The sequence below is a fragment of the Rhipicephalus microplus genome, chromosome X (assembly GCF_043290135.1).
Source record: "Rhipicephalus microplus isolate Deutch F79 chromosome X, USDA_Rmic, whole genome shotgun sequence".
NCBI classification, from domain to species: domain Eukaryota; kingdom Metazoa; phylum Arthropoda; class Arachnida; order Ixodida; family Ixodidae; genus Rhipicephalus; species Rhipicephalus microplus.
In genome coordinates this window covers 357,573,596-357,585,924 of record NC_134710.1, presented here as the reverse complement: position 1 = coordinate 357,585,924, position 12,329 = coordinate 357,573,596, and the positions used below count along the sequence as shown (strand labels likewise).

At 39.1% G+C, this 12,329-nt stretch overlaps 1 protein-coding gene across 2 annotated transcripts in view; it reads right to left on the bottom strand.

Moving 5' to 3' along the window:
- Positions 1-12,329, bottom strand: part of Sardh (Sarcosine dehydrogenase) — a 168,515-nt gene that overhangs the window by 118,512 nt on the left and 37,674 nt on the right. For both annotated transcript variants that reach the window (XM_037413481.2, XM_037413480.2), the window contains exons 10-13: positions 11,711-11,852; positions 11,546-11,629; positions 6,949-7,062; positions 2,394-2,532 (exon numbers count right to left, since the gene is read on the bottom strand). In XM_037413481.2, the coding sequence (XP_037269378.2) occupies positions 2,394-2,532; positions 6,949-7,062; positions 11,546-11,629; positions 11,711-11,852 (479 nt within the window). The remainder of the gene's footprint in view (positions 1-2,393; positions 2,533-6,948; positions 7,063-11,545; positions 11,630-11,710; positions 11,853-12,329) is intronic.

The following is a 12,329-nucleotide window of genomic DNA, read 5'->3' as shown; positions in this document are numbered from 1 at the left end:
GAACTCTGCCATGTTCCCCGCCAATCAACCTGGTCCTGTTTTCTGCTGCCATGTTATACCTGCAAACTTCTTAATCTCATATCTCAACATAATTTTCTGTCTCCCCCTAACACATTTGCCTTCCCTTGGAATCCAGTCAGTTTCCCTTACAGTGGTTATCCTGCCTATTCACTTTGTGCCTTGTGTGTCCATTTCTTCTTCTTGGTTTCAGCAATGATATTCTTAACCCCCTTTTGTTATATGTGCATTTAAACGTGGGAGTGTCAGTCAGCATAGCCAGTCTTGGCCGGCGGCAGGTTATCGGTTTGTTGTCTTTTCTTTCTTCATATTTACAATACAATTATACTTTTAATAACATCCCCTATACTTTCTTTGGAATCGCTGTCTGTTAGTCCTCATTACTATTGTGTTTAACAAAAAAAAACAAGCCCTTAAAGTTAGACTTTTTTCCTTCATTAATAGCCGGCATCTCGCTCTGGTAGACTCGATACCTTCAGGTAGTATGTGCAAAATCACTGGTCAGCAGCAAGCTTGTACTAAGATCATGTGCGTTAAAACACCAACAGGCAAAAAAAGTGTTCCACACTCGCCATGATAGCTCCTGGCGGCACTGACTGACATTCCAACAATTAAATGCACATATATACCCTACAAAGTGGACGGAGGGATGGCCACTGCCATAGCTCAGTGATAGAACATTCGACACGCTATTCGAAGGCCACAGGTTCGGTCCTTACCTACGGCAAGTTATCTTTTCGTTCACTTTTCTTCACACTTACATTACAATTACTTCTAATAACATCCCTATACTTTTCTTGGCATCATTGTCTGTCAGTCCCCATTATTATTGTGCTTAACAAAGAAAACGAGCCCTTAAATTTACACTTCTTTCCTCAATACAGGCCTAAAGATGTTTTAAGCTCCTGTGATACTCCATGCTTCATCCAGATGGTGTGAATGGATGTGTATATTGTGCTCATTTGCACACAATATCAGGATCAGATACCGTAAGGAGCTACTGATGAGTAAATTTCAGAAAAGTCCTTTTGTTTTGTTGCTAGCAGTCTATTTCAGAACAAAATTTTTAGTGGTACAAGTATTCATGATTTGAGTTGCATTTAAAGGGAGAAAAAACATGTGAATCTGAGAGTTCATTTTTTTACGCCTGCACATCATATAGAACTGGCATCAGATGACACTGGTGAGCAGGCGAACTCCTTTCAGACCAGAGTGAAAATATCTTTTTTTCCCCTGTAAACATCACTATTCTGACAAAAATGCTTTGCAAAATACACTCAAACCTCGATAAATGAATCTGTGGTGTAACGAAATATCGGTTAAAATGAAGTAAATGAAGAATAGTCTTGACAGTTATAGTTAAGTTTGTACCTTTAAAATGAATTTTTGGATATAACAAACTTAATTTTGTGTAAGTTTCAACTTCATTATAATGAGGTTTGAGTGCACTGCTTCAAATGACTATCAAAGCCATTTGCATGCTTAAAAAAATCAGCTTCTTACTTCTGAAAAATTTGTTTGTCTTTTTAAAGGGCTAACATAAAATAATCTTAACAGTGCCCTACTGCTTTATAGGCTACTTTTGGCTTAGAAGAGCCCCACTGAGTAAAATTGGATATTTCTCGGTATGTATGTATTTCAACCCATGTTTTCAACCCAAATGTGGCACTGAGGCCATAAAACAAAGTACATACACCTAGAATAAAACAAGACATCTGGAATAAGTTAAGCTACCTCACCAGACACCCACTGCAAATTTTGTATTACACTGGGACTTGTAGATATGATCCAGAGTGTGCTTTACCGTTTTTTACCTCATTTTTGATGGAGTGAAAAGAAAGTGATGGTGTCCTGCTAAGAAGCGAGGGGCAATATTCACATAGACAACTTTTACTTCTGCCTCAGCTAGTATCTGCAAGGAGCATTATTACCATTTGTTCTCCCACATTGAGCAAGTGTGTCACGTTCTCGTGACAAGCACCACGTTGTTTTTCCTGCCTGTTACAGCACGTTTCATGGTGCATTTCCAAGTGTGAGCATGCTCAGTAATGAATGATTTCACCATCAGTTATGCTACACAGTACACATGTCGTCTAAAAAATTTGCATGTGTGACATTAACCAGTTTGAAGCATGGTTTTCTCATGAAGAAGAACAAGCCATACAGCTGTTCCATGTTTTGCAGACAGTAATCTCCCCTTCATGATCTACGCACCACATTTGTTTGTAATTCCCAAGTTAGGCGAGCGACTCAAAACAACAAGTATAAAGCTCCAGAATGCTGCGCAATGTAGTCACACTTTTTTGAGATGACAAAATGTTTGCACCAGAAGCGTTGCATAATGAAATTGCAAGCACGAAAGATTGTGATACAACCTGCTGGCTTGCACATGTTGTTGCTGAATATGAAGTCTGTCGCAGTCTTAGCATCAGGTCCGGTGATGTAAAATTTTCCAAAGTATGACATGTTGAATATGGCTGCATTCCTTCGACAGCTCAGGCACTCGTTTTTTATCTGAAATTAGAGTGTATGAAAGAGAGCGATACACTTAGACAAATCCAGAGCACATGCTTCTTTATGCAGTTCTATGCCTGTTGAACCACCCAGAGTCACCGGTGGATACAGTTTACCACACCACCCAACCTGGAAGAAACCCAGTCTCAGGCACAGTTTCAGTGCAAGAGATTCTGAATGCACCATTCTGTGCCGATTCCCCTTAAGTGGGCAGACTGGTCTTAGACATTTTTTGTTTATTTCTTCAGTGACCTTGATCAAACTGTCCAGGATTATGCAGTTTTTTCTGCTGATTTCAAATATTTAATTAGTTTTCCTGTACCTCATCTTGTTCCTGAGATAACTTAAGTTTACCCCCTATTATTTAAGGCCGCCATAGAAATAATGTGCTCAATTAAAAGTGATATTTAAGATATGCCAACATAGACTAATGATTATAGAGTAAAAGTATACAAGAGTTTTTGTTTTTGGGCCTTTTTTTGTTATTCTACAGCAAAATGAACCATAAATTTTTAAAAGCAGTTGGAATTGTATTACAATTTTGATGAGTAATTAATTAAAAGGGCTTGTGCTTTAAATTATGCTCTCATATTTTCATTCTACACACATACATGTTTCCATTGCAAAAAGAATTATTGTTGTACCTGCCCTAGCTGCAGAGATATTGAGGCTTTAAAATTGAACAGTCATAAATTTACTTTTTTGAGAAAAATGAAAAAAACTGAAAACACACAGCTTCCTCAAAAAGCAACAATCATGATGCGCATGTTTTGCAATCCTCATAAAGGTGCTTGATTGATATGTGGGGTTTAACGTCCCAAAACCACCATATGATTATGAGAGACGCCGTAGTAGAGAGCTCCGGAAATTTCGACCGCCTGGGGTTCTTTAACGCGCATCCAAATCTGAGCACACGGGCCTACAACATTTCTGCCTCCATCGGAAATGCAGCCGCCGCAGCCGGGATTTGATCCCGTGACCTGCGGGTCAGCAGCCGAGTACCTTGACTACTAGACCATCACGGCGGGGCCCTCATAAAGGTGCTCATAAATTTGTAGCAGAGCTTCTAAAACAGATGGGGGCCAATTATAAAGAAGCCTTGAAGTCGGTTCCCCATTTTTTTGTAGGTTCTGCATGTTAACAGCACCAAGAATTTAGACAGTTAGAATGGCATTACAAAAAAAATAACCACTTCTTGGTGTGTGAAAATTTGCACAGAGATAAAAAAAATGCTTGCAGAAACCAAATATGTTAATTCTCAAAAATAAATTTTTTTGTCACTTTTTAGCCCCAAAGACCAGTCTGCCCCCTTAAGACGAATTAATCATACTAATTTTGCTAACAACTGAGATAGGGAAAGGAAATGAAAGGAAAGAGGGTTGATTAGTATTAGATGCATAATGCGAGAAAAGTGTGCGCATTCAAATGACAATAATAATATCGCTCTAACCCAATAGGAAAAGAAAGCCGGACTAGAAAAACTTTTTATGGGACTTCGTGAATCAGACAGGAATTAAAGACACTAGTACAGTAGACTCTTAGTAAATGGAAATCTGTTAAACGGTACTACTGCTAGAACATAACTGTTGCCTCTGCAATGCTTGGTTTCGGGCTTGTATTCTGAACCCATGTTCACCTCTCAGTAAATAAAACTGCTGTTAAATGGAACATATTTTTCTGGTCCCTTCAGGATCCATTTACAGAGAGTCTACTGTACTGCAATTGCTTGTCACACTTCTTTTGAGAACACTCTCAAGAGAACGGGGCATTATATTGAAGAAAGAAAGATTTGCAAATAGATGCAAATCAGCTCATTTATGTAGCAACCAGCAGTATTTACATGACGAGAGCTCTTCTGGTTGAACACTGGCTGCACAACAACCCTCAATTAAGACGCGACATAATGCATAACAACAGGCCAGCAGAAACAGTGTGGAAGAGTGTAATATCTTGAGATAGTCCTTGCCAAAACTTTTTGGCTGCCACCAACGTCAAGAGCAATTATCGCCCTTTAGAGGGCTGTTTCCTAACTGTTCCAACCAGTTTCCTAGTGCATGTTCCAGCGTGTATGCACAGAGTGCTTAGCAACAAGCGAGTGAATTTAACAGCCTCTTCATATGCTTTCCTGATAGCAAAAAATAACAATAATATATAAAATTTTACATTACAAAACCACGATATGATTATGAGGAACACCGTAGTGGATGGCTCCAGAAACTTCCGCCACCTGGAGTCTTCTAATGAGCACCTAAAAATTTATGTACATAAACCTCTAACATTGCGCCTTACTGATGAAAAAGGAAACACCAGAATGAAACAGTCATAACTCAGCATGAATAATTAAGACTGAATAATTGACATGACAACAACTGAGGCTCAAAATTGTTTGATTAAACAGTCCCAGACACACAACTATTCAAGATTTTTTTGGAGTCTCAACAACCAGCTGCGAAGAAATAATGCAAAATTTTGTTACGAAGGTACTGAATCTTGTCCACAATATTGTCACTATTACTGCAGTCAATATTCACTGCAATACCTCAAGCAACCAATGAAATTACTCACTCGAGACAACACTGTGAATTATTTTCAGGTGCTTGGCCTGAATGCAACACTTTCACTGTTTTTCAGCTTTACACTATGAAATGCAGCAAGCCCAAGTACACTTCAACAATGCTTTGTGGAACGCAAATTTCTTGAAGCCTAATGGACACCATGGGCTTGCATAAGGGCAGTAAGACAGCAACTTTGGCCAGTTGGTTGGAATTCATTATGAACTTGGTTTACAGCACAACACTAGAGCACCGTGTCTTTCTTTGTGTTTGTGTGTCCAGTGTTGCGCTATAAACCAACTTTACATTGCATAAGGGCTATGTAGCAGAGCTATGAAGCATGAGCGAAATGAAAATGAGAGAGCTGAAGGTAAGACAGACATTGTATAACAGGCAGCAAAATGTAGCTTCCAAAATAATTGATTGATTTACATGTGGGGTTTAATGTCCCAAAATCACCATATGATTATGAGAGCCTCAATTTTGAGCCTCAGTTGTTGTCATGTCAATTATTCAGTCTTAATTATTCATGCTGAGTGGAGGGCGCTGGAAATTTCAACTACCTGGTATTCTTTAACGTGCACCCAAATCTGAGCATGCGGGCCTACAGAATTTTCACCTCCATTGAAAATGCAGCCGCTGGAACTCGGATTCGATCTCGCGACCCGCAGAGTTTCTAAAATAACCAAAATACAGAAACATATGACACTCCTGTTAAAATATTTGAACTGGAGAGACAAATAGTTGCTGAAACATGCAGCCGTGCAGACCTGTGACATTCAATGTGGGGCCATGCAGCTATTCACTGCTGCAGCAGACTAACACCTTGTTAAATTGAAACCATCTGGTTCAAATTTACAGCTATGATTACATTACTCCTGTTTCACTTGTATACAATGATAATGTATACTACTTAAAAAAATTTGGGTCATCAGAACTTTCACTTCACGTTTCATTACGGTTAATACTACCATGTAAGGTGCTCAGAAATCGAAATGCAACATCAAAACTTTTATAGAAACAACTCATATGCACAATTTCTCGAGCTAACCATATATTATCACTACAAAACTGGCAGCTAAAGATATTGTTGGATAATTCTGTGTGTTCCTTCGCTGCATTACATCTAATTCACACTGTTTTTACCTTGTACAGTACTGTTGGCTCTGATCAAAGCGTTCGAGTCGAAATTACACTGATATGGCAAAATGAAGCATTGAAAATGATGCCAATGAAAATATGAGCATTACCTATCCCTAAATTGTCACATTTCAATCTGTGAGCATTGTGCATTGCACCACTTCAACTGTAATCAGTATGTCATCAAACAAAATGAGCTGAAAAAATTGGGCTGCCTGTGCATCTCCGATGTTGTTGCAGCCATGTGTAAAAAAATATATCTGTCTCAAAAGAGTGTACACTTGAGGGTTGATCACTGGACATTCTCAATTTGAATAAAAGATAATAGTAAGCTTAATCTTCTTTTCTTGGTCAATTGTTTACCAAAAGAAAATCTATAATGTATGGTGATGCCCTTGTGTGTACCAGGCAAACCCATGGCGGCCATTTATTCAAGGATTGAAGAATGACGACCTTGCTTGCCACTACTGTTGTCATTGTAGTGATGCTTTTCTGAGCGCAAGTTAAGTTCAATGCCATACACATCATTTCTGGAAGAGTGCTTGTTGCGGTAACATCATTGTTCGTGACCAGGACTTCTAAAGACAGCGATATATTTGGGCTAAATTTGCCGGCACTACAAATTGCTCTAAAAGAGGCTATATTGCCAGATATACATGCACGAACGAAAATGCTGAAAGAATAGGAAAATGTTGAAAAATGATTAAGATAATGCTTTACTCACAATTTCATGATGTCCTGGAAAGTCAAAAGTATAATCAAATTTCAACAGGTCCTCATAGGTATAATTCTTGTGTTTCTCATTCCCATAGCTGCCATAGTAATCGTAAGGAAGAACCTGCAAAGTAGAAAAACTTATGCGAAACTCCACTCACTTTATGTGCACTGCAAGTGGCTTGCATTTGAATAGGATATGGTTCATTCAACTGTCCATTACAGCAGTCCACTCAAAAACAGAATAAAGCCCTATACAAGAAAAAAGTGTAGCTCTCTCATGCAGCTCATAATAGCAACCTTAGCATTAAAAAATGCAACCAGACAGAATGAAATGTCCAATTACTGGTAAATAAAAAAAACTGAGCATTACTACAAATCAACAAGTCCTACTATGCTAAAATATGCAAATCGTTTCTACCATATTCATGACTACATATTTAAAAATTACCAGAATTTCAAGCAGTGCATTCAAAGGGATAACAAATAATACAATCAAGTTACCGTAAAAATTGAAATATAGGTAAAATTTTTAAAAATGCAATCTTATCTTATATACTTGTCATTGGCAGAAAAAAATGTGGAAGTCCCGCAACAATGTGCAGCTGAAGTCGAAGCCTCCACTGCCATCGTGAGCATCAGCAGCGAAGCTGTTGGGCAAGGCTAGGCAAAGCCTACAGTATTCCAGCAATGCCATTTTGCCTCGATTATCTGCTGTCAGTCTGCTGTTTATTTTTTCCTTCAGAAATGAGTGGTAGTCGATGGCAGTTTACGATAGGCTTTAAGAAAAAGTTATTGAGTATGCTGAAGTGCACGACAGTCTGGCGGCACAATGGGAATTCGGTGCATTGGAGAAAAGCGTCCGATACTAGAGCAGCCAAAAGTAGCGCATCACATCTTGCAGCACCAACAAAAAAAAAAACATCATTTCAGAAATGACTACAGTGCACCCCGAACTGGAAACGCTACTCGCCGAATTCGTCTGGGAACTGCTTGCAAGGTAGCTACCTATAACAGCGGAGTGCATCCGCGTGAAAGCTCTCGAGATAGTGCATGACTCTGGGCTCATGATGGTGCAATTCCAAGGAATCCCCATTGTGGGTGCACCGATTTAAGAAGCGGAAGGGCTTTGTGCTGAGGCGGCATACTTCCGTCTTTCCGCAAATGCTCCATCAGCAACGAGTGAGATGGAACGGCAGACGATGCTCTCTGGGACATTACTAGTAAAACACAGACGTCATCAGACTGAAGTTCGGACGAGTCTGAGAGACAGCATTTGGTGGCCTACTGGCATTTAACTACGTAAGATTAGTGTCCAAATAAAAAGAAATATCGCAACAGTGCAGCCGGTTGTGTTGCCTATTTACCAAGGTAAGGGTGCGCCACGATACTTTGAGATTTTCAAACATTTATTTTTCGGAGATTCCAAATTTGGGGGGGGGGGGGGGGGGGGTCGACCTATACGTATTCCTGTCCGACCTATATTTCGGTTGTACGGTAATTATTCTGAATGCATTTTGCAGTACAAAAGGTCAATTTCATTTGCTGGCATTTCATAAATTATAATCATTTACAACATAAGAAAAAAATCTCAGCTCCACCCACAGCACCGTGTCACCTGCCTTTTGTCGGTGGAAAACAGTCGTGCCCGCTGGTTTCCACTCAAACTAAAAGCAAGCTAATGTGAATAGCACTACGCATACCATAAGGAAATAAAGCTCCGTCTTTGCTACCTAAAACATGATGTTAGGCTAAGCAGTGATGTCAGAATCCCTGACAAAATTTACAAGGACATTCAACTTTTCGACCTAAACCAGCAACACAAATGTGCGCGTATAGAAAAGTCGACTATTTGAAACACTCAAGGAGTGCTTGACATCATGAAAATGAGCAAGTGTTACTGGATAGAGCCTTTGTGCTAATTTTCTGTGGGAGGGATGGCAATGACTGGGGAGTATAGCCGATAACTTTTTTTAGGTTGTAGTCAGGCATAGTAATAAAGGCAGGATTGAACTTCATTTGTTTTGGTGTTGCATAAATGGGGCCCAATGCTTAGCAGCGTTCATTTGAAAAAGTGCAAGTAAAGTTCAGGGGTGGTATCTGAACTTTCTACATGGCTCAAATTATCAGTTCTGACACCACGCAGTGAAAAAGCAGCAATTTAATATCTGCAACACCATGGCAACAGCCAATGCAGTAAAAAAACGTGACAGTGCCTCCAAATAGCCCACCGACCGAAGTTGCACTAATAATCGAGCATGACTGCACACATATCCGCCGCAGAAGCCAGTGTTTATATAAGGCCCTTAAGCATCTCCCATAATGGGCAGAAAAGGCATTTGAATTTGAATAGAAATGTTTTTTACCACATATTTCCACTATTGTGGTATTCGACTTCTCTCACTACCTTAAATACACACCAGCACTGCAACCAGACCATTACACTGATCATTTAGATAAAATGCTGACAAGAAGCTACTATCTATCATGTTACTAACAACTCGACACCCGTGAATCTGAAAAAAATTGCAATTACCAATGCAACTGCAGCATACACTGAACCATTCCAGCAACAACAGACACCTTGAATGATGCCAATTCAAAAAAAGTTTTGATGCCGTTATTGACATTGTATCACATTGGTGATATTAGGCTTATTTTTGAATGAGCATAGTGTTGTGCTAATGCTGCATTTCCAAACTTATAGCCGATGTTTTTATGACTGAATAAATTGCTACTGTCATTATTACAATGTATTAAGCTGTGACTATTGGCAATGCATTTACTTCCAAATAGAAATAAATGAATAAAACTTTCTATAAAGTTTCATTAACTTCTAGACCATTAATATGGTACAAGAAGAGCTGCAGGCCTTCAGGCCTTCAATAAGTGCACATTCAAGTAACATTAAAACTGAAACTTTGCTTAGATAAAGCCCTGATCACTTAAGGACATATTCTAGACATGCTTCGTTCTTTCTGTGTCAAGTGGGTACCCTCTCATTACTGTTTTAAACTACAATTCCACAAGAACTAGCTAGTTGTCTTTAGTACCTACTTAGAAGAAAAAGAATGTTACAAAAATAAAATTTCGTGACGCAGGAACTCGGTGCAATACACAGGCGGTATAGGTTTAAAACTTTACTGACAACTGTACAGCTGCTCCCAGAAGTTGCTGGAATACGAAAATGAGAAAAAAATGATCCGATATTCATTAATAGCTTGGGTGCATAGCCTAAGACAGACATGCACTGCATTAGTAACACACACGAGGAAAGAGTGCATTTTTTGTTTCTCGCTTCACGTTGTACAAAAACTCAGCTACTTCACTATTGCCACCATGTGTTAGTTTTCCCATCATTGATGCTTAGCCCTTTCAGACACTATGTACACAATTGTGTACACCACCTGTTTTTGCTAGTTATATTAACTAGGGACTAAAAAAAACAACATACATTGGCCTTTGGATAAATTTTACCTCCTGCATAATTAATTTGTCTTCATTCAACCTGCTCCATATGATCACTTTGCACTGCTCCATATGATCACTTTGCTGAAGGCACTACCATATTCGACGAGTTGTTCAATAAAAAAGTATAATTTTTCTTCACCAAACATGGACATAACTGAAAACAAATTGGAACTACACTTTTAGCCTTACTTTTCATCCTATTTATGAAAAAAGAGGGCATAAATGGCTTCAAAACTAATAGGTAATTAACTATAAAGAAATTACAAATTATTACTGTAATATACATAAATTGAACTACTGTGACATTTTGTGTACAATTAAACTATTGTTGCTGTATTGTACACTATTTAGTGCCTTGAAATAACACTGTGGTGATTTCACGCATTCACAGGCAGTTCGCAGTTAAAGGTGGCATCTAAAAGGGTTGCTTCAGCTTCCCTTGCACAAACACTGCGGTTGGCTCGGCGATGACATGCCCGCTTTTGCCGATGCTCGCATCTGGTGGCTTCTATCATTGCGACAGTGAAAAATATTCGCCATTGTAAAAGTGCAAACTCCTGAACACTGACACGCTGTGTCATACCACACTGAGCCTCACCCTCACCTCCTCTTGGCACATTTCTAGAAGGTTCAACGCTCCTCCGAGCTTCAACATCCTATGCCCTCTCCTCTCGGAGCACGGCGCAGCCCTCCCCTTCCTACTAAGCCTCCCTTACACCTCACTGCAAAGTTATGTGATCATCACTATGTTAACAGACAAGAAAGCCTTGAGTACGAACAGCTTTGCTGTTAAAAAAAAATATGTAAGGTGTTACAGACAAAAAAAGGAGCTGTAGTACTTAAGAGTGCAAGCTACAACTCTAATCATGTTTGTGATTGGCCCTAAATTTACGAGCAGTAGCAAAAACAACAGATGGACATTATTTTATGTTCTGCAGACTAAACTGAACCATTTCAGCTTCACTTCAAAACAGATGAGTTACTGACATCTTTGTCTGTCTCAGCTTTTGAGTTTGTCTTTTTTGTTCCACTAGTCGAACTCCTCTTAGCTATGAATCCACAAGCTCAAGTGAATACAATTCTAAAGAGGTCCAGTTCGCAAACTTAAGGCAAAAAAAGAAGATATAAGTACTCACTGGAGCAGGGCCATTTTTAGCGAACCAACCAGGTCGTTCCCAGCCTAGTCGCTCTTGGAACACGCAGCCTGCCTGGGAAAGAACCTTAACATACAGAAAAATTTGTTTTTTTTACAAAAGGTGTAAAACATGTGACACTATATCAGACTTCAAAAGATGCATCACCTCGTGGAATGGATCTTTCCGCATATTTCTTGATGCGAGCGGTTCATCATTTGGATAAACAATGGAATAGTTCTTGACATATGACTCATGACTTCGTTCTCGAATCCACTGGGAATTTTTGGTGAGTGAAGGAGAAAATCGTCTTAAAAATGAAAGTAGTAAACTTGGTTAGTATGTAAACAACCTATAAGAAACAAAGACTAACAAGAAAATTAGGTGTTTAGATGCTGCTACAGCTTTAAAAATTTGTTTATGTTAATGAAGAGTGCAAGTTACAGAACATGTTGCACTGCTTAACCCCAGAAAGCCCACGTATAGAAGTTGTCGTAGAAAAAAATGAGATATCTCGTTTATTTGCTGTTGAGATACAACGTTATTTAAAACAAGTTCCCGTAGTAGAGATGTGACACATAAAAAATACAATTCGTATCATATATGATACAGTGCGTTTTTTCCTGAAAAGATATTAGCGGCATGTCAATGTCATGCTTCAGCACCTATAATAATCAAAAACACAATTTCTTTCCTTGCTGAGGCAAAGTGTAATGCCACTTTCGAAACAAATGATGGAATCGAGCTTATTCTCACTTGCCGCACAGTTCCTGTGGCGCAGCCGCTG